The 23,982-nt window shown below is 44.5% G+C and overlaps 1 protein-coding gene across 1 annotated transcript in view; it reads left to right on the top strand.

Annotated features, from left to right (window-relative positions):
* LOC114252513 (solute carrier family 7 member 14) overlaps nt 1–23,982 on the top strand; it is a 159,417-nt gene that overhangs the window by 84,440 nt on the left and 50,995 nt on the right. The window contains exon 8 of the mRNA XM_028186996.2: nt 6,407–6,578. Within this exon, the coding sequence (XP_028042797.2) occupies nt 6,407–6,578 (172 nt within the window). The remainder of the gene's footprint in view (nt 1–6,406; nt 6,579–23,982) is intronic.

Raw genomic sequence — 23,982 nt, 5'->3', positions numbered from 1 at the left:
TGGATCTATTTAGGCTACTCGGGTGCATTAAGCAACTTTTCCCAGCTCTAAATCCAGCACAAGTGGCACTATTCGACGCATCCTTGAGGTTGAAAGTGTGCCGAGGACTGTCTACTTTTCCACTTACTACGCAATGTTCACATAGAAAATACAGAGAAGTTTCCTCCTTTTCTGTAATACAGTACCTGAAGGTTGGAACAAAAACAAGAAAGATAATCAAATAATAGTTAATCAATGTTTCTCCTAACCGAACAACGTCATTTATCCTTGACATTGAATGTGAATGTCAAGGGCTCATATTTCTAGATCAACCAATATTTGACGAAGAAACTCATCATTCCAAATTCATTCCTCCTGTTTTGAGAATAAAGTTTAAGCTTCAATGAACATTTCCACCTGTTGCAGGGGCTAGCCGTCTAGACATTGACATGGTTTCAGCTCTATTCATAGTTTAAATTCTATTCGAGCGGGAGGGCCTTATTAAGTTCCTTATCGGAAAATTGATTTATGACGAATCAATTGCTTAGATAATTGAAGAAATGAAATTGATCCTGAACTACGTTTTGAGGCTATGAATCTGACGTAGCGTATACCCTGGTCTACTAATATTCTGCAGGCTAGCAGTTTTTTTTTTTTTACCTATGCTGATAGCCTTGAGTGGCTATTTCAGCCTCGCCCTAACGTTTGTAGGTGAGCTCGCGGGGCTCAACCGGAGAGTTGCTAACACTGACCCTAGCAAGAGCAGTGCTTCGCAGAATCTACCACCGGATCGAAAACGCGACCCACTGAGAAGATCCGGCGAGAAACTCAGTGGGCTGTGTCTATGGGTTAGTTCGCTCGTCGAGCCCTTCGTCGCAAGCGACGGGTTCGACGAGGACGGTGACCGGTGCTTGTGGTGCCTAAAAGCACCATTAATGGATCAGGAGGATCCGTAATGATGTGCTTTGGGCGACGTCGACGGTTTACCATTCGGTCTACTGGGTCGGGTATGTAGTTTCCAGCGGCTACGATGAGAGGGTTCTCATGTCGTGCCGCCTTCTCAAAATGGCGCAGCGATGCCGACTGTAGATACTTACTAAACGAGTCGAGCTCCAGGTCAGCGTGGAGATCCACGTTCCTCAAGAACCATAGCACTCCGACGGCTATCCTGCAGAATTGGGATTGAATAACCTGAAGGGATTTCAAGTGGGTGCGGGCTACGTGAGCGAACACTACGCTTGCATACGTCATGACGGGGCGTATACAAGTTTTGTAGAGAGTTACCTTATTACGGAGGGACAGTTTGCTTCAACTACAAAGCATTGGGTAGAGTCGTCCTAGTATAAACGTGGCGCGATCGCGTACCGTTTTTATATGGGGACGGAATGTCATCCCTCTGTCGAGGGTGACGCCTAGGTAGTTGACCTTCGAGGCCCACGGTATGGACTGGCCAAAGAGAATGATGGGGCTAACGGCGGAGGTGTTTACGCGCCTATTAAGGAGTGGGATGCTCGAAGTGGTGTTCGGAGGGCGACCCCTTTTGAAGAGCACCGCTGTGCTTTTCGTGGGGGTGATGTCAATTCGCCACTTTCGGAACCACTGTCCCATGGTGGCTACTGCGATCTGGAGTCGCCGATGAACAGGCTAGCAGAATAAATTATTTCTTGCTACTTATACCTCGTGTTCCCCATCCTTAATTTTCAGCTATTTTTCTAGTGTCACCTTGAAGGACTAGACTAGGTGATATCAACATAATTTCTATTTCTGCCCAGAATCAGTGAAGCTTTCCGATTTAAAGAGTGGGCTAATATACAAATGGCAAGTGGAAAGAAAAAGATCGCGTGGGCGCAGTCCAATGCGTTGGTCTAATTAGGTCCGCACCGCCCTCGATTCCATCATCTACGATCCTCTCAGGATAACCGACAGGACGACATGGCACAATATCATGAGGATGAAAGTTAACTACCCTCACAGTTGAGGAGTACGACTGGAGAAGCACTATACAATACAATTGACTCGTAAGCAAGATAAGCCAACATACTGCAAAAAAAACTCAAAGCTGTGGATGAATGTTTGAGAGGCAATGTCCAATTAAGACAATAATGAACATTATCAAAAGCCCTCACTCAACTATATCCATATGTATTTAAGGAAATGTCTGCGCAACTAAGAGATAATAACAGAACACAGTAATTAATGCTTGAGACTACAAATGTGAGCCGTTTTCGTAATGTAACTATTTCGTAGGTAGGAATAAAGTAAAAAAAATATGGAAGAATACAATCTAACCGCCTCTTCTTTTGGCTCATGACTTTGACACTAATTTTTATTACAAGCAAGAGTTCTTGTCCAAAAATAGGAGACTACAAATGTGAGCCGTTTTCGTAATGTAATTATTTCGTATGTAGGAAGAAAGTAAAATATGGAAAAATACAATCTAACCGCCTCTTCTTTAGACAAATGACTTTGACACTAGTTTTCATTACAAGCAAGAATTCTTGTCCCAAAATGGTTTCACAGATATATATTTCTAATCTTTCTTATATCTGTTAAATATCCGACAGGAATGACAATGATCTGTCCAAATTTCAATATGTTTTTTGCAATCGTTTTGTGAATCCGCGTAAAAGATTTCGGGCTAATTCCTTTTTCTCCTTTTAAATATGTATTTTATTCCGACTCTAACAAAAAGTCATCATCGAAAAGAATTCAATTTATATTTAGAATCAAATAAAATTTAGAGTGCTTAATACAAAAAAGTACAAAATGCTCTAATATCGAGAACATGTCTAAATTATGTATTTAACATTCAATATAAATATGCGTCCAAAGACAAAGAAAATAAAAAAGCATTGTTTAATAAATGACTATAGCGAAATGTTTTAACTGATCTGAAATAACTGTAGACTTTCATTTCATTTGCATTCAAAAATTTTACAATCAAATGCCAATTTATTTTTATTTACAAGCCGTAGTCGACTACAAAAATATGAATCCCATCGTGCGCCTTCAGGCGTAAAGTAAAATAATCAGTGCAGAAATTTCGATTACTCCACCACACATACATATAAATTTATTGTATTGGACTAGACCCGATTTTTTTTCCTACCTATGCTGATAGCCTTGAGAGGTTATTTCAGTTTCTCCTTGACGTGTAGGTGAGCTCACGGGGCTCAAGCAGTGTCGCTGACACTGGCCCTAGTAAGAGCAGTGCTTCGCAGAATCTACCACCAGATCGGAAACGCGACCCACTTAGAAGATCCGGCGAGAAACTCGGTGGGCTCTTGACCAGAGAGGTAGCTAACAGCGTTCATAGACTTCACAATAGAAATAACGGCACAATCCTGCGAAATTAAATTCAAATGCATTGTTTAACCGTAGTTAAGTCTTCAATCAAAATTTGAAATGCTTAAATTCAAATATTAAGCTTTCGTGTTTTGATGACAAAGACAAGATCTAGCACTAAGCGGGTGTCTTTGGATGTTAGCCCTGCCTGCTGTTTTGGAAACATATAGATACGAATATATAGAATATATATATATAGAACGATAGATATACGAAACAGATAAAGGTGAAACGCTATTTGGTTTAAGCAACTTTACAGGAGAGCTATTGAAAGTTAATATTTCGAAAAAATATCATAACAGAAAAACTTCTTCAGCTATTTCAATGGTATAAACTTAGTTGAAGTTCAATTAAAAACATCGAACTGTAAATGTTAATACCAAATAAAACGCACCTTTAATCTATATATATAAAAATGAATTGCTGTTCGTTAGTCTCGCTAAAACTCGAGAACGGCTATACCGATTTGGCTAATTTTGGTCTGGAATTATTTGTGGAAGTCCAGAGAAGGTTTAAAAGGTAGATACATATGAAAATGCTCAGAATTCAATAAAAATAACAATTTTGTTTTTCCTTTGATGTGTCCCCCGGCGGACGGATATTATTTATCGATTGAGGCACTACGTAGTCTGCCGGTTCAGCTAGTTATAAATATAAATATCACGTATTGGTATCGAAACGTCGCTTAAACCCAAACGAACTTTCACTCCTTGATATATTGTATACTCGTGTATATTATATACAAAGATATCTTGTAAATGTCGGCGAGATACAGGCTTTTATTAAATTCTTTTTGTTCTGTGATAGTCACCACATTTTTTATCACTAAAGAAAAAAATTCAAATTACAGTACTGATTTAACATAAAAAGGCCAAATGTATTCGTATGTGTGTCACTGTGTCAATCCCATCAAATTGTATTCCAATATAAATTCTCTTTTTACACTTTGTCGGTGTTTTTTATTGATGTATCTTAGTCATGACATTTGAGTGATGTGATTTTAGATCAAAATTATCAACTGTTTGCTACTTTTTATAATAAATCATAATATTTGTTAACTCTCGGCTCTCCTACCCTTTCCAGAAGAATGCATAACCACACCTGAAATGCTGATTGTGATAGCACTCTGATGTATAAAGCGATCTCACGATCTTTTCCTATTTAATTCATATTTTTATCACGTCATAAATATACTTATCACGTGATGTTACCGCAATTCGGCTACAGACGGCAATAAGAAATAATTAATACCGGCAGAATTTACTTCAGTGTCAGTTAAAATAACAATGATAAATAGGATTAGGAACTTACAGGCTAAACTAAAACTAAACACGCAAAATTCACATAACTTCAATCCGTAGAATTTTTGAAAAAAAAAAGAACAATCCAGTCCAAATTAGTAAGAAAAAACTATCATTTAAAATAAAAAAGGTCACCACAATACATTCAATATCATCTTACAAATTTTATTGAAATTTTACATTGAAATCTTAACTTCAAAATATTTGAAATTTAAATAAACTTGCTCAATATTGAACCTCGCCGCATACTTCGATGAAACTTACGTGATATGAATAAAATATGCGCCTAAAGAAATAGCCGGGACATACCGCAATAAGTTGTAATATAACTAACTCAATGTAAATCTGCTGCGAAAATTTTATTCTAAAAAGACAAAGTCAAATTGAAGTATATTTAAATTTAACATTTTAATATAGAGTGAAACACTACAGTTAATCAGTTTCGAAAAGCGGTAAAACATTTTAAATTCTTAGAACTTTCTCAAAAACAAAACAATTTAAAATGAATATAAAAGTATCTTAAGTCATTAGAACACAGAAAAAAATCTAAAATATTTCTACTAATATTTAGATATACGCCGCAATCTTAACTTTTTTTTTTCATTGCTTAGATGAGTGGACGAGCTCACAGCCCACCTGGTGTTAAGTGGTTACTGGAGCCCATAGACATCCACAACGTAAATGCGCCACCCACCTTGAGATATAAGTTCTAAGGTCTCAAGTATAGTTACAACGGCTGCCCCACCCTTCAAACCGAAACGCATTACTGCTTCAGGGCAGAAATAGGCGGGGTGGTGGTACCCACCCGCGCGGACTCACAAGAGGTCCTACCACCAGTAAAAACTGAACAAAACCCTACAAAATTATCGATTCTTCAGAATACAATATTATTTTATTTCGTCCACATTTAGCTTCTAAGCGTAATGTTGCAATACGACCTGTCTATTCTTCGAATTTTTAAAGTCAACCAATAAATTAATAAATGTGTCTCTCAATGGTATAATATTAACTTCTGTATTTGAAAAATTTCATCAAAAGTGGAAATCATTGACAATAAGTTGGTAATAATACAATTTTTTTTCTAATATATTGGATTGAATGGAATTGGTAGTATATTGGATTTAGTTTGTGTTGTAGTTTCATCACAAAGTTATTGCGATTAAGAATTGATTGGAAACGTGGAAGCTTGGTGAAAGGTTTTCTTTGTTACTGGACACAATAACTTTAAAGACGTTAACGTCTTAGTGTCGTATATGCTTTTAAAACTATTACTCTTATTGAAAATATAATTGTATAGACAGAGAAGTGTGTTAAAACTATTGGTGGAAACATAAATTTTATGTAATGAAATCTTTCAATCGCCAATTTAATTTTAAGCCGATTAACTTTATCAGCAAGGACTAATAATTATGCAATAATTTTGATACTTTGTTTCTGATCAGAATCACATCATGGTGGTGGTTTTTACTGGTGGTAGGACCACTTGTGAGTCCGCACGGGTAGGTACCACTACCCCGCCTATTTCTGCCGTGAAGCAGTAATGCGTTTCGGTTTGAAGGGCGGGGCAGCCGTTGTAACTATACTGAGACCTTAGAACTTATATCTCAAGGTGGGTGGCGCATTTACGTTGTAGATGTCTATGGGCTCCAGTAACCACTTAACACCAGGTGGGCTGTGAGCACGTCCACCCATCTAAGCAATAAAAAAAAATGATAAAAGAATATAGTTCGACTTGTAATACAAACGTGTTTTTTTAATAGCTATATTTACTTGTTACACAGGTGTTCAGCGGCGCCGCTACTTGCTTCTACGCTTTCATCGGGTTCGATATCATTGCTACCACCGGAGAAGAGGCCAACAACCCTAAGCGTTCCATCCCTCTGGCTATAGTGCTGAGTCTTGGCATCATCCTACTGGCCTACGTTAGCACTTCCATGATGCTGACTCTGATAGGTACGTATTGCAATAATTAAAAAAATATTAATAATAATAAACAGCAACTCAAATGTAACTACGACTTACTGTTTATTTTTAAGATCATTTTCTATCGAACACAACTCTAAACTAATTAGTCTAACATTTGATTTTGAGTGACATTAATTTGATTTTAGGCAAGAGCCACCATGACTTATGTTTTTTTTTCTTCCAAAAAGAAGATTAATTAAAGCGCGTTCACGAATGGTCACTGTTCCATATCCTATCGGATCCGCCCGATCCACTGTCGGTGCTTTTAGACTCTCCAAGCACAAGTTACTCCAAGAGTTCGACCGATCCTATAGACACTACCCACTCAGTTTCTCGCTGGATCTCGATCCGGTGGTGAATTCTTGCCAAAGTGTCAGCTTATCTCAGGTTGAGCCCCGAGATCTCACATACTCGTCCGCGCGTAGTTGGAAGAGCCCCTGAAGCTACCAACGATTCAATTCAAATTCAATTCAATTCAAAATCATTTATTTCAACTTAGATGTCAGTATGACACACTTGTTGAATGTCAAAATACAAATAACAATGTTAACTCTACCACCGGTTCCAAAAAAAGCCACAGTCATGAGAAGAACCGGCGAAACAAACTCAGCGGGCTTTTTTTTTTTCTTTTTGTTTTTTCTCAAATATTTTCTTTTTTTTAAATAAATAGAAATATTCACAATAAAAGAAAAAACAAGTCTAAAAAAATAATAATAATAATGAAAAATGAAAAGGCCAGGAGCGAGCGCCTCATTCCCACGTAGTGCCATCTAGTAAATAATCCTTAACTTTATAATATGCCTTGTTGCACAAACGTTCCTTAACAGTTTTCTTAAATCTATGAACAGGTAGTTGTTGAACGTTTTGTGGGATCTTGTTGAAAAGCTGTACACCCAGCCCCCTAAAAGAGTTGCTTATTTTCTTAATTCGAGCCGCCGGCAACGCAAGCCTATGTTTGTTCCTAGTGTTCACATTGTGCAAATCGCAGACTCTGGGGAATTCTTCAATGTTTTTACGCACGTACAATAAATTTTCAAAAATGTATTGGGACGCTAAAGTTAGAATTTTGATTTCCTTAAACTTGTCCCTCAAGGATTCCCTCGGGTGCATATTATAAATAGCACGAATAGCCCTCTTCTGCAGGATGAAAATCGTTTCGACATCGGCAGCATTGCCCCATAGCAAAATGCCATAGGACATAACACTATGAAAATAACTAAAATAAACCAAGCGTGCCGTATCTTCATTAATATACATTCGTATTTTTTTACCGCAAACGCTGCAGAACTAAGCCTACTCGCTAACTTGCATATGTGAGGACCCCACTGCAGCTTAGAATCAACTGTTATACCAAGAAAAACTGTCGAATCCACAAGCTCCAGTGTCTCTCCACTTACAGTAATATTAGTGTCAACTTGTCTAACATTAGGTGTGGTAAATTTTATACATTTTGTTTTTTTGTTATTTAATAACAGATTATTAACACTAAACCAATGTACCACGCGCGAGATAGCATCATTCACATCGTCATAATCTTCCAAATGTCGTTTAATTTTAAACAATAATGATGTATCATCAGCGAATAATACGACCTCGTGACGGGTTTCAATAAACTTAGGTAAATCATTGATATATACAAGAAACAGGAAGGGACCCAATATGGAACCCTGAGGAACACCCATATTAAGTAAGACACCGGAAGATCTCGTTCCTTTAACGTCTACCTTTTGGATTCTTCCGGATAAATAAGATTTAATAAGTTCTAATGAAACGCCCCTAATACCATAATGGTGTAATTTCCTCAACAATGTATTATGCTCAACACAATCAAAAGCTTTAGATAAGTCGCAGAAAACCCCAAGGGCATTATGCGACTCTTCCCAAGCCTGAAAAATATTTTTAATGAGATCTACACCTGCATCAATAGTTGAACGACCTCTAGTGAATCCATATTGTTTGTTATGAAGCAGGTTATTGGAATTGAAGTGGTTCAAAAATTGTTCCAGAATAATTTTTTCAAAAATTTTACTCAATGTAGGTAGTACTGAAATGGGCCTAAAGTTAGAGGTGTCAAAAGTACTACCAGATTTAAATAACGGTATTATTTTACTATATTTCATTAGATCAGGAAACACACCACCATCAATACAGTCATTAAATATTGTAGCAAGGTAAGGTGCAATTATATCAATAATGGATTTTATAACATTAATTGAAATTCCCCATAAATCACCAGTTTTCTTAATATTAATGAGCTTGAAATTATCAATTATGTCCTTTATATCAATATTTGTGAACTTAAAGTTAACACTGCATTTATCAACATGATTTTGCAGTAATGATTCGGCGACGGTAGGAGATGAAATTAAAGATTTTGTGGTAGAAGCTGGGATATCAGCAAAGTAGTGCTCAAAGGCACTGGCCACTTCTTGATGAGAAGTTATTATTCGATTATTGATTTTTAAAGTTAATTCAGCATTGCTGTTTCTGACATTCCCAGTCTCCCTATTAATGATATTCCAAGTCATTTTAATTTTGTCAGGTGCATTTTTTATAAGATTGCCTAAGTGCAATGACTTGGCCAATGTACAGACTTTTTTAAACAGCTTGGAATATTTAGAGACATACTCATGAAATGACTTATTATGATTATATGATTTTTCATGATAGAGATCGTATAATCTCTGCCTACTTTTGTGAATTCCAACAGTCGCCCATTCATTGAATGATCTTTTATTATGTAAGATCAGAGTTTTAGAAGTAAAGATGGCACTAAATTCAGAATTAATAACATTAAATAAATCCATGTAATGAACATTAGGATCTTCACTATAACAAACATTCGGAATTTTTGCCAAAACTTTACCTCTAAGCTTCTCCAAACGTCTAATATTAATAGGAACAAACGGTAGCTTTCTTGTACTATTAACATCTGAAACAGATTTAATTTTAAAAGATAAGAATTGTCCACTGTGGTCTGAACTTAAATGATTAATAATGCATTTATGTAAAGGTTTTACATTTGTGAAAATATTATCTATACACGTTGCCGATGTGCTAGTTATTCTTGTGGGCTCTTAAGTAGAGAACAAAAGGTCACGGTCTACAGCCTTTTAACAATGGGTTTACATTATTAACAGTTGTAGTGTGTTAGTTGCGTATAGTATGAGCGACGGCTAGAGCAACTGCTCGATCTTTGTCAGAGTAATATAAAATAAAATAATACTTCAATTATCTAACTACCCACGTATATATCTAGAATATGTATATTATCTCATAGACAAAAGATATTTCAAGATTCACGGTGTTATTTGAGAGATCTATTATATTTCTGTCAACGAAAGAAAATAATAGATCGAAAATTCTGTTTAAATTTTGAATGGCAGACAGATATTCAGACAAACCAATATTTTGCTGACCGCAGACTATTGATTCGGTTAGGTGTGTTCGAACTCCTGCCGTCGACGGTCACCCACCGTGTTTGTATTTCAGCAGAAATTTGTGCAAACCGTAAACTCAGGCTGAATAACAGATAAATATTGAAACGCCATTTATTCTACTACACTTTATCCTACCAACACTAATAAAAAGCAACAAAATTTAATCACCATTGCAAACCCACTCAGCACCTATAAATTTAAGTAATCTATAATTTGCTCTCAGCTTGAGTTATAAGCCGATGCAGGTCGAGGTCGGTCGAAAACCAATTCAGGTTCATCATGCAGTATACTCCGGTGGAAGCTAGAGCCTTTATTGCATGGGAATTAACCCGATAAACTCATATCTAAAGCCGCATAGATGCGCATTGTTCAGCTTCAATATTAACTTGAATCGCTAGCTAAATTTATTAGTAGTAATATTGAGACATAAAGTGATATTAATTTATTATTATTACTAGCTGACCCGGCAGACTTCGTAGTGCCTCAATCGATAAATAAAAGACCTAAACTTTTGTATAAAATAAACTTAAAACAAACAAAAGGAATCCGTCCGACGGGGGACACATCAAAGGAAAAGCAAAATTGTTATTTTTATTTAATTCCAAGCATTTTCATATTTATCTACCTTTTAAACCTTCTCTGGACTTTCACAAATAATTCGAGACCATTCATATACCAAAATGGACTTAACAAAACATAGATTCTTATGACACTAAAGTTTATTCAAAATGACCTCGTGATTTTGAATACAGGCCTTCAATCTGCGCGGCCAGTCGTCTGTCGCAGCACGAACGAGGTCCATGTCAATATCGGCGGCTGCCTTAATCAAGGATGTCTTGAGTGACTCCAAATTGGGATGAGGCTTTGAACACATATTTTCCTCCAAGTGTTGCCATATCTTGTAATCTAACGGATTCAAATCTGGACTGGAGGAGGGCCAGTCTTCATGCCGGATCAAGTCGATTTCACGCGCCGTCAGCCAGTCTTGTGTGCTCTTCGCTCTATGAGCTGGCGCCGAATCTTGTTGGAATACCCAATGCCTGTTATTGAACATGGTATGAGAAACAGGTTCCACAAGGTTCGTCAGGACTGTATTTTGATACACAACTGCATTCGTTTTTACACCTTTCTCACAAAAATGTACCTCTGTTAAGCCCCAATAAGAAACTCCCAACCATACCATGAGCGGCATTCCGATTTGAGCAACCGACGCGCGTGGACGTGCTCATTGTTCGTTCGATCGCCTCTGGCGTCCTAGTGTTTTGTCGGAAGTGACTACCGGTGATAATAGATCATTGTTCGTGGCACATCTGTGGCCCAAGTGTTTCTCGGAATTTGTACCTGCGCCTAATTGCAAGGCATTGCCGCCCGGGAACTGTGCAGTGGTTCTATTCACTCTAATTCTATTATATTTATTCTATTCACTAAAATTTCTAAAATTCCTAGAATCGCTTCGGCCAATTTAGTGTTACCGACGCAGGGGCCTCGCCGCAAGGCGAGCGCGTGTTTAAGTCCCGGGGCAGCCCCCCCTGGGCAGTCCGAAGAAATGGAGTTCTCTCCAACCAACACAACCCGGCCCTCGAAGCAGAATTTTTAGCTTACAAAGCTAAACGCGCCGTGAACTGCTCTGCCGTGCCCGCCGCGCCCGCCGTTTCCGCCACGCCTGCCGTTCCCGCGTCCCCTGCAAGCGCGCGCAAAACTCCCGCGCCGTACACCGCAGCTTCCGTCGCGCCCAGCACACCCGTGTCCCCCATACTCCCGCGAAAAACTCCCGCGTCTACCGCGGCAGCTTCCGTTCTACCTCAGCGATCGTCTGCGGCCTCCGTCGCGTCCGCCGCTCCCGCGCCTTCTTCCTCGTCCTCCGACTCTGACTCGGATATGGAGGTTGACCTCGTTCCCGCCTCATTGACACATGGATTCACCCTCGTGCAAAAGGGTAAGAAGCGCGCCGCGGAGTCCCGAGCTTCCGCGGCCGCTAAAATAAGCAAAGCCGCGAACGCATCACGCCCCCGCCCTCCGACCCCCGTCGCTCCCTGTCCCCGTGCCACGCCGTCGCCGCGCCTGGTGGCACAAACGAGAAATCAGGCCCCTCCTCCGTTGATTCTTCAAGAGAAGGCTGCTTGGGACCGTGTCTCCCTGGCCCTTAAGGCCAAGAACATAAATTTTGTCAGTGCCCGTAACCTCGCGAACGGGATACAGATAAAAGTAGCAACACCCGACGACCATAGAGCCCTCTCAAGCTACCTCCGAAAGGAGCGTATAAGTTATCATACGTATACGCTCCAGGAGGAGCGTGAGCTCCGTGCAGTCATACGTGGCATCCCCAAGGAGTTAGATGCCGAGCTCGTAAAGGCCGACCTACTCGAACAAGGCCTACCCGTAAACTCCGTGCACCGCATGCACACAGGACGCGGGAGGGAGCCATACAATATGGTTCTCGTCGCCCTCCAGTCTACCCCCGAGGGTAAGCAAATTTTTAACGTCCGAACGGTCTGTAGGCTTTCCGGAATCACCGTGGAAGCCCCTCATAAAAAAGGCACTCCGAGCCAGTGCCACAATTGTCAGTTGTACGGGCATTCTTCCCGTAATTGTAACGCGCGCCCTCGATCCGTCAAGTGTTTGGATGATCACTCCACGACTCTTTGCACTCGCGATCAAAAAACTGCGACTGAACCACCTAGCTGCGTCCTGTGCCGAACACAGGGTCACCCCGCGAATTACCGTGGTTGCCCCCGAGCCCCTAAAATAAATCGCCGCGTCGCCCGCCAAAACCGCCTTCGAGCTTCCGGCCCAGACTTCAAAGCCTCGGCACCCTCTGTGCCGAAGGCTAAGCCTGCCTTCGTGCCAGCGCCGGTGCCCAGCGGCTCGGCTAAACCGTTGCCGTACACGAACACGGCTGTAGCTCCCTCCTCCGCGATTCGTCCCGCCCCCGCGATACGTCCCTCCCCCGTGATTCGTTCCTCCCCCGCGACCAGCACTCCGACCGCGTCCGACAATCTCGCTCTAGCGATCGACTTTTTTCAGTCGATCAACTTTGAGCGTGTTAATGCTTTGGGTGACGCCATTCGCGCCGCCTCCACTGCACAACACTTCATCGCCGTTGTGCAAGAATACGCTGACGTATACGCGTCCTTAAATACGTACGTCCTCCCCTCACTCCGCCGGTAATCAATGGCGTACATAAGTAGAATAAAGCCCCTATCCGTAACGATAGGATTTTTTAACGCTTACGGTCTCGCAAATCAACGTGATCAGGTTTGTGATTTTTTGCGTGACCATCAAATTGACATCTTTTTGGTGCAGGAGACCCTGCTTAAGCCCGCGCGCCGCGACCCTAAAATCGCGAACTATAACATGGTTAGGAACGACAGGCTCACTGCTCGTGGTGGTGATACCGTCATTTACTATAGACGAGCCCTGCACTGCGTCCCACTCGACCCCCCCGCGCTTTCTAACATCGAAGCATCAGTATGCCGAATCTCACTGACTGGACACGCGCCGATCGTTATCGCGTCCGTTTATCTTCCACCGGATAAGATCGTTCTAAGCAGTGATATCGAGGCGCTGCTCGGCATAGGGAAGCTCTGTCATTCTGGCGGGTGACCTAAATTGTAAACACGTCAGGTGGAACTCACATACCACAACCCCGAATGGCAGGCGACTTGACGCGTTAGTCGATGATCTCGCCTTCGATATCGTCGCTCCGCTAACCCCTACTCACTACCCGCTAAATATCGCGCATCGCCCGGATATACTCGACATAGTGTTATTAAAAAACGTAACTCTGCGCTTACACTCGATCGAAGTAGTTTCAGAGTTAGATTCAGACCACCGTCCCGTCGTTATGAAGCTCGGTCGCGCTCCCGATTCCGTTCCCGTCACGAGGACTGTGGTGGATTGGCACACGCTGGGAATCAGCCTGGCTGAATCTGATCCACCATCGCTCCCGTTTAGCCCGGACTCTACCCCGTCTTCTCAGGATACCGCTGAAGCCATAGACGTCTTAACGTCACACATCACCTCGACATTAGATAGGTCATCGAAGCAAGTTGTAGCGGAGGACTTCCTTCACCGCTTCAAATTGCCCGACGATATTAGGGAACTCCTTAGAGCTAAGAACGCGTCGATTCGCGCCTACGATAGGTATCCTACCGTGGATAATCGTATTCGAATGCGTGCCCTACAACGCGACGTAAAGTCTCGCATCGCCGAAGTCCGAGATGCCAGATGGTCTGATTTCTTAGAAAGACTCGCGCCCTCCCAAAGGTCTTACTACCGCTTAGCTCGTACTCTCAAATCGGATACGGTAGTAACTATGCCCCCCTTCGTAGGCCCCTCAGGCCGACTCGCGGCGTTCGATGATGACGAAAAAGCAGAGCTACTGGCCGATACATTGCAAACCCAGTGCACGCCCAGCACTCAATCCGTGGACCCTGTTCATGTAGAATTAGTAGACAGTGAGGTAGAACGCAGAGCCTCCTTGCCACCCTCGGATGCGTTACCACCCGTCACCCCGATGGAAGTTAAAGACTTGATCAAAGACCTACGTCCTCGCAAGGCTCCCGGTTCCGACGGTATATCTAACCGCGTTATTAAACTTCTACCCGTCCAACTCATCGTGATGTTGGCATCTATTTTCAATGCCGCTATGGCGAACTGTATCTTTCCCGCGGTGTGGAAAGAAGCGGACGTTATCGGCATACATAAACCCGGTAAACCAAAAAATCATCCGACGAGCTACCGCCCGATTAGCCTCCTCATGTCTCTAGGCAAACTGTATGAGCGTCTGCTCTACAAACGCCTCAGAGACTTCGTCTCATCCAAGGGCATTCTCATCTATGAACAATTCGGATTCCGTACAAATCACTCATGCGTTCAACAGGTGCACCGCCTCACGGAGCACATTCTTGTAGGGCTTAATCGACCAAAATCGTTATACACGGGAGCTCTCTTTTTCGACGTCGCAAAAGCGTTCGACAAAGTCTGGCACAACGGTTTGATTTTCAAACTATTCAACATGGGCGTGCCGGATAGTCTCGTGCTCATCATACGGGACTTCTTGTCGAACCGCTCTTTTCGATATCGAGTCGAGGGAACCCGCTCCTCCCCACGACTTCTCACAGCTGGAGTCCCGCAAGGCTCTGTCCTCTCACCCCTCCTGTTTAGCTTATTCATCAACGATATTCCCCGGTCGCCGCCGACCCATTTAGCTTTATTCGCCGACGACACGACTGTTTACTATTCTAGTAGAAATAAGTCCCTAATCGCGAAGAAGCTTCAGAGCGCAGCCCTAGCCCTAGGACAGTGGTTCCGAAAATGGCGCATAGACATCAACCCAGCGAAAAGTACTGCGGTGCTATTTCAGAGGGGAAGCTCCTCACGCATTTCCTCCCGGATTAGGAGGAGGAATCTCACACCCCCGATTACTCTCTTTAGACAACCCATACCCTGGGCCAGGAAGGTCAAGTACCTGGGCGTTACCCTGGATGCATCGATGACATTCCGCCCGCATATAAAATCAGTCCGTGACCGTGCCGCGTTTATTCTCGGTAGACTCTACCCCATGATCTGTAAGCGGAGTAAAATGTCCCTTCGGAACAAGGTGACACTTTACAAAACTTGCATAAGGCCCGTCATGACTTACGCGAGTGTGGTGTTCGCTCACGCGGCCCGCACACACATAGACACCCTCCAATCCCTACAATCCCGCTTTTGCAGGTTAGCTGTCGGGGCTCCGTGGTTCGTGAGGAACGTTGACCTACACGACGACCTGGGCCTCGAATCCATTCGGAAATACATGAAGTCAGCGTCGGAACGATACTTCGATAAGGCTGTGCGTCATGATAATCGCCTTATCGTTGCCGCCGCTGACTACTCCCCGAATCCTGATCATGCAGGAGCCAGTCACCGTCGACGCCCTAGACACGTCCTTACGGATCCATCAGATCCAATAACCTTTGCATTAGATGCCTTCAGCTCTAATACTAGGAGCAGGCTTAGGGACCCCGGTAACCGTACTCGCCTAACTCGACAAAGAGGTCGACGTGCAACCTAACCCATGCATCAGCCCGCTGAGTTTCTCGCCGGATCTTCTCAGTGGGTCGCGATTCCGATCCGGTAGTAGATTCATTTGCGAAGCAGCTACTCTTGAGTTGTTAGGTCTCCTTCGGAGGCGCTCGGACAGTTGTTAGCAAATCCCGCTCCTCTTGGCTGAGCCTTTGCTCGCCCACCTGTCCTGGTGAAACTGGAAAGGCCTTCGGGCCACCAGTAAACTTTCAATCATAAAAAAAAAAAAAAAAAAATTATGAGCGAGGATAGAAAATGACCTCGTTGGACACGCGGAATACGGTTGCTCGCTTCTTCACTACTGTGTGCGTACACCTTATCATTTTGTTTGTTGTAGCTCTCTTCTACGGTAAAAAATTTTTCATCCGAAAAAAGAATTTCCCGATATTTTTTTCCCGCGTACCGCTTCAACAAAGCGCGGCATCTCTTCAGTCTCAGGTCCATTAGACGAGCATTCAAACGATGTCCTGTTTTTCTTCGATATGCCCGAAGCCCTAAGTCTTCATTTAACACTCTTTTCACCGTGGTTCTGCTTAACCCCATCTGAAGGGCCAACAGTTTCTGCTTACGTTTGGGATTTCTTTGAATTCGCGCCTTCACAGCTTTTATCACTGCTGGAGTCCTAACAGACCGAGGGCGACCACTTCTTGACCTGTCATCTACACTAGAGTCTTCATTGTATCGTTTGATGGTACGGTAAACGAATCTTTTGGTTATATTCAAATTTTTCAGTATGTTAAAAATTTGTATTGGCGCATAACCGCAACGATGCAACGCAATAACTGCAACACGGTCTTCTTTAAGCGTCCACTCCATATAAAAAAATGAGTAAAATTCTAAAAGTATACATTTTTATTTTCATGAACAATTCTAAATTCGAATTCAATAAACTTTTTGTGGTCAGCATTCTAAAAGAAAAGTTTTTACTGTGTGACAATACTTATGACCTGACTAGTTATATAAGTATAGATTACCTATAAAGTATATTCAGCCACCATTTTAATATTTTTTATGTTGTACAATTTTAACCCATCAAATATTTTGTACATACATCCCATTTTTCTCTACTTGTGTTTTGAGAAAAGAATACTTATTGACAGGTTACGCTCGTATTGGTAAATGTTACTTGGATGTTCTTTTTAATCTGTTTTCTTTTTGAGGACAGTAAAACCTAGTATGTTCGGAGTCTTGTATTGTATTTTAATTACCGGCAATGACACTGCCCAATACTTTTTGTATGTTGATCTCAATGAGCACTTTTATGTTCTTAGCCTTATCATAATTTTTTTCAGAAATGAATATCCTAACCATACAATACGAAACCAGATTTATTTTTAGGAGGAGTATTTAATAATTGTGAATTTGATAATAATTTCATTAAGATCATGAAGTTATCACGAATTAAACTAAAAAGAATCATTAGAATAAAATCCCACTTAAAGTTTCCTGCTTAATTAAATATTTCTCCGTTCTCAAACAAAATAATGAAGGTTACTAAAACAATAAAACTCCACAAGAATAATAAAGCATGTGGAATGTTCTATAAAATAATATTGCTATATACGAGAACCCTGTTCGGCTGAGAATTCTAATGATCCTCGCAGATGCCGTTACGAAAGTGAAACGATATATTCGTAAAGAATAACCCAACGTCGATTCGTCTAAAATTCTGACGTTGCGTTATTAGTGAGGGCTCGTTCACTTTATTTGTAATGAATCCAAACTTTTTGTACCAGAGGCCCATGAAGGGCTGGCTGATTGATGTTTGTAATTTATTTAAAATCCCATTGTAAATTTTATCGTCATATTGAAAAATAAAAAGTTATTTAAATTAAATCATTGAAATCTCAATATTTAATTAAATTTTAGCATTTATGCATTGTACACTTTCGTGAAAAAAGATTACTAAGGGAAAATATAATATACATTTCTTTTTGTTTCGTAATATTTTTTGCATATGGGTAGGTATCTATGTTTCCGAATAAATAATTTTGTAAAAATAACCTGACACACAATTAAACACCGATCTGTTAATTCGAAAATATCATATATCGCCGTTAAGGATAGAAATTATATCTACTTCCTTAATCACGTTTTTCTTTACCTATGTTATTTCATTTTCATTTATTTATGGAATTTGGTCCCGAAGATATCTAAGAGACCCTAGTTTTATTTTTCGTATGCACAATATATGATATGGGGTATGTGTGAGTGTGAACTCAGTATACTCAAATACGTATAGGGTTGTTTATGTGCCAAATTAAGTGTAATATATGGAACAATGAGTGAATAACACTATGCTCGATATACAAAAGAGGAGATATGCTAATCAAAGGGCCATGCCACGGGCAATATCCATCGTTTGATTTGAATCAAAGGATTGCCTTCTTGAGCAACCCAGTCTTCTTTTTTTAAACCAGGAACTGAAATAGGGTATATCTGAAGGATTCACTTCTTGTGTTTTTAACACAATTCTGCTTATTTTTGGATGCGTCAATTGTTATATAATCATTTAGAATACAGCCTCGTGTCTCGAGGCGACATTCAAATTGTCATATCTATCAGCTCTGAAAACAAACGTGGTAACCTTTGTCGGCATGAACGTAGTCGATTACAATCAAAATCTCTTTACCGTCTAACTTATAAATCAACAACAAAACGTACTGAATAGACACAGTGAATTCAAAATGAACCCGCTTCGTACATACGTAACGAACGGCAGTCGGAAATTATATTTGCATATAAACCCAACCTAATTGACAGAATGATGTTTTAGGATGTCACACGAATTAACGTATGCATATTGTATTAAGTTTTGCACAGACTTTGACGTTATTAAATCGATCCAATTGCATACATTTATACTTTTGTAGGCATTATAGAGTAATATTGCAGTAGAGTTACTGGTGTTATGCAGCCCACTCGCCTTTCGGCGAGTTGCTTTAAGTCCCGGGGACGCCCCCCCTGGGCACAACCACCATGGCGGACGCCATGTTCGTCCTCTTCGTCCGGGAGTTTTGCCCGGACATCATGACTCAATTTAGGGCCCATAAAGCCAAATTAGCAGCACAGTCCCGCGCACCGCTCGCCGCCGCCGCGAATATCCCTGACTCGCCGATGTCGCCCCCCACCCCCGCGCCCGCGTCGATAGCGTCCTGCGCGGCATCGAGCTCCGGCTCCGACTCCGAGTCGGAGATGGAGTTCGAGTCGGCCGCCAGCCCCGAACCCGGAACCTCCGATGGGTTCCAAACCGTCACGCGCGGGAAGAAACGCGCCCGCGCCGTGGAACCGTCCGCGGCGCCGAAACAACCCAAGGCCGCGAACGCGTCGCGGCCAAAAGTCGTCTCTCCCGACTCCCCTCGCCGCGCAACCCCGTCGCCGCGACCCCAACCCGCGTCCGTCCGCAAAATTCCCGCGCCGCCGCCGGTCATCCTGCGGGAAAAGTCGTCGTGGAACCGGGTATCCCAGGCCCTTACGGCCAACAAAATTAATTACTCCCAAGCGCGTAATCTCGCGCACGGGATACAAATAAAAGTCGCAACGCCGGGCGACCATAGGGCCCTCACTTCTTACCTCCGAAAGGAGAGCATAGGTTACCACACCTATGCACTCCAGGAGGACCGCGAGCTCCGCGTAGTAATACGCGGAGTACCAAAAGAGCTCGACGTCGAGCTAATCAAGGAAGACCTAATCAGGCAAACGTACCCGATCGTAAGTGTGCACCGTATGCACAGCGGGCGCGACAAATTCGCGTATAACATGGTTTTCGTCGCGTTGGAACCAACCGCCGAAGGCAAACGAATTGCCTCAAGCCTCCGCACCGTTTGCGGTTTATCAGGGGTCACCGTCGAGGCCCCACACAAAAAAGGCACTCCCGGACAGTGCCATAGGTGCCAACTTTATGGCCACTCCGCGCGCAACTGCCACGCGCGTCCGCGGTGCGTAAAGTGCCTCGGTGACCACGCGACAGCCGACTGTTCGCGGGTCAAAGAGACCGCGACCGAACCGCCGAGCTGTGTGCTCTGCCAGAAGCAGGGCCACACAGCCAACTACCGCGGATGCCCCAAGGCCCCGCGGAAGCGTCTGGCCAACGCGCCATCGAAAACCGTCGGCCCAAAGACTTCGGCGCCCCGCGCGCCGAAACCTGCCTTCGTGCCGGCACCGGTGCCCACCGTCTCCGCGTGGGCAAAACCGCTGCCGCTCACGTTGGCAGGAAAACCACCGGCACCCCAGCCCCTGCTCGCGCCGCGCCCCGCCCTCGCGCCCGGTCCCGCGCCTCGCCCCGGCCCCGCGCGGCCTGCCGTAAACGACTTCTCAATCGTGCGTGATTATATCGCCGCGATTAACATCGATCGCATGCGCTCGTTCGCCGACGACATGCGCAGGGCGGTCACGGCCGATGACCGCCTATACGCGACGTTCGACCATATGGACGTCATCGAGTCCGTCCAGCGTACGCTGGCTTGATTACCGGTAATCAATGGCCAACAACGGTAGGGAAAAACCGCGTTCCTTAAAGTTAGCATTCTATAATGCTAACGGACTCGCGCGTCAGCGCGACCAAGTATATGAGTTTCTCCGCGACAATCTCATCGACATCCTTCTGGTGCAGGAGACCTTCCTAAAGCCCTCGCGTCGCGACCCCAAAGTCGCGAATTACGTAATGGTTAGGAATGACAGACTCTCCACCCGCAAGGGCGGGACTGTCATTTACTATAGGAGGGCCCTGCACTGCGTCCCTCTCGATACTCCCTCGCTCTTACATATCGAGGCGTCAGCGTGCCGCATCGCGCTGACGGGACACCAGCCGATCGTCATCGCATCCGTTTATCTCCCCCCTGACAAACCCCTCCTGAGCAGTGACCTCGAGACACTGCTCGGTATGGGGGACGCGGTCATCCTGGCAGGCGATTTAAATTGCCACCACACTAGGTGGAACTGCCATCGCACGAATGTGAACGGTAGGCGTCTCGACGCGTTCATAGACGACCTCACATTCGAAATATTCAACCCCCCGACCCCCACGTGCTACCCGTACAACGCCGCGCGTCGTCCGAGCACAATAGATCTGGCACTGCTGAGGAACGTAACTCTGCGCTTGCGCTCCATCGAGGCAATGTCAGAACTCGACTCAGACCACCGACCTGTCGTAATGCAGCTCGGTCGCCCAGTCAACCGAGAACCAGATACGAGGACCATGGTGGATTGGAAGAAGCTGGGCACGTGCTTAGCTGACACCGCTCCACCAATCCTCCCTTGCGGCCCGGATTCAACTCCATCCCCCGAGGATACCGTCGAATCCATAAACATCTTCACTGATCACGTCTCGACGGCGATCATAAAATCTTCTAAGCAAGTCGATGTGGAGGACTGCTTCCACCGCATCAGACTGTCCCCCGATCTTAGGGACCTCGTAAGAGTTAGAAACGCGGCAATCCAGGCCTACGATCGATATCCCACGGATTCAAACCGGACTCGGATGCGTCGCTTACAGCGGGAGGTCAAATCCCGCTTAAGCGACGCCCGAAACGAAAACTGGGATAGTTATTTAGAAGAACTCGCGCCCACTCACCAAGCATACTGGCGACTAGCTAGGACCCTCAAGTCCGAAACTATCGTCACTGTGCCGCCTCTCGTACGCCCCTCAGGCCAATCACCGGCTTACGATGACGATGACAAGGCAGAGCTGCTGGCCGATGCACTGCAAGAGCAGTGCACCACCAGCACTCAACACGCGGACCCCGAACACACCGAGTTCGTCGACAGGGAGGTCGAGCGCAGAGCTTCCCTGCCACCCTCGGACGCGTTACCCCCCATTACCACTTCCGAGGTTAAGGAGGCGATCAATAGCCTACAACCACGGAAAGCTCCCGGCTCCGACGGCATCCGCAACCGCGCGCTTAAATTGTTACCAGCCCAACTGATAACGATGTTGGCCACCATATTAAATGCTGCTATGACGAACTGCATCTTTCCCGCGGCGTGGAAAGAAGCGGACGTTATCGGCATACACAAGCCGGGCAAACCGAAGAACGAAACCGCGAGTTACCGCCCCATCAGTCTCCTCCCGGCGATAGGCAAACTATACGAACGGCTCCTTCGTAAACGCCTCTGGGACTTCGTATCCGCGAATAAAATTCTTATAGACGAGCAGTTTGGATTCCGCGCCAGACACTCGTGCGTCCATCAAGTGCACCGCCTCACGGAGCACATATTACTAGGGCTGAACAGGCGGAAACCCATTCCGACAGGAGCCCTCTTCTTCGATATAGCGAAGGCGTTCGACAAAGTCTGGCACAACGGTTTGATATACAAACTGTATAACATGGGAGTGCCAGACAGACTCGTGCTCATCATACGAGACTACTTGTCGAACCGTTCGTTCCGATATCGAGTCGAGGGAACGCGTTCCCGGCCCCGTCACGTCACAGCCGGAGTCCCGCAAGGCTCCGCCCTCTCCCCGTTACTATTTAGTTTGTATATCAATGATATACCCCGGTCTCCGGAGACCCATCTGGCGCTCTTCGCCGATGACACCGCCATCTACTACTCGTGTAGGAAGAAGGCGTTGCTTCATCGACGACTTCAGACCGCAGCTACCACCATGGGACAGTGGTTCCGGAAGTGGCGCATCGACATCAACCCCACGAAAAGCACAGCGGTGCTCTTCAAAAGGGGTCGCCCTCCGAACACCACGCTGAGCATCCCCCTCCCGACTAGGCGCGTCAATACCCCCGCCCCCGCCGTTCGCCCGATCACGATGTTCGACCAGCCCATACCGTGGGCCCCGAAGGTCAAATATTTAGGCGTCACCCTCGACAGTAGGATGACATTCCGCCCCCACATCAAGACGGTACGCGACCGTGCCGCCTTCATTCTAGGACGTCTCTACCCGATGATATGTAGGCGAAGTAAAATGTCCCTTAGAAATAAGGTGACACTCTACAAAACTTGCATACGCCCCGTCATGACCTATGCAAGTGTAGTGTTCGCTCATGCGGCCCGCATACACTTGAAATCATTCCAAGTCATTCAATCCCGTTTTTGCAGGATAGCCGTCGGAGCCCCGTGGTTCGTCAGGAACGTCGACCTCCATGACGACCTGGACTTAGAGTCCATCAGTAAGTATCTGCAGTCGGCGTCCATGCGCCACTTCGATAAAGCGGCACGACACGAGAACCCTCTCATCGTGGCCGCCGGTAACTACATTCCCGATCCTGCGGACAGAATGGAAAGCAGTCGACGTCGCCCAAAACACGTCATCTCGGATCCTCCCGATCCACTAACGGTGCTTTTAGGTACTTCAAGCCCCGGTCACCGTTCTCGTCGAACCCGTCGCTTGCGACGAAGGACTCGACGAGTAAATTAACTCTCAGACACAGCCCACTGAGTTTCTCGCCGGATCTTCTCAGTGGGTCGCGTTTCCGATCCGGTGGTAGATTCTGCGAAGCACGGCTCTTGCTAGGGTTCGTGTTAGCAACATCGTCAGGTTGAGCCCCGTGAGCTCACCTACTAAAGTTAGGGTTACGCTGACATAGCCTCTCAAGGCTATCAGCTTAGGTAGGAAAAAAAAAAAAAAAAAAAAGCAGCCCACTGAGTTTCTCGCCGGATCTTCTCAGTGGGTCGCGTTTCCGATCCGGTGGTAGATTCTGCGAAGCACGGCTCTTGCTAGGGTTCGTGTTAGCAACGTCGTGAGGTTTGAGCCCCCTGAGCTCACCTACTAGTTAAGGTTACGCTGGAATAGCCTCTCAAGGCTACCAGCTTAGGGAGGAAAAAAAAGAAGGTGTTATGATCTCTTGTGAGTCCGCACGGGTAGGTACCACCCTGCCTATTTCTGCCGTGAATCAGCAATGCCTTTCGGTTTGAAGGTTGGAGCAGTCGTTGTA

This window comes from Bombyx mandarina, chromosome 01 (genome assembly GCF_030267445.1).
Source record: "Bombyx mandarina strain Sakado chromosome 01, ASM3026744v2".
NCBI classification, from domain to species: Eukaryota; Metazoa; Arthropoda; class Insecta; order Lepidoptera; family Bombycidae; genus Bombyx; species Bombyx mandarina.
Note: the sequence above shows the minus strand (reverse complement) of the source record. Positions and strands in the feature narration are given on the sequence as shown.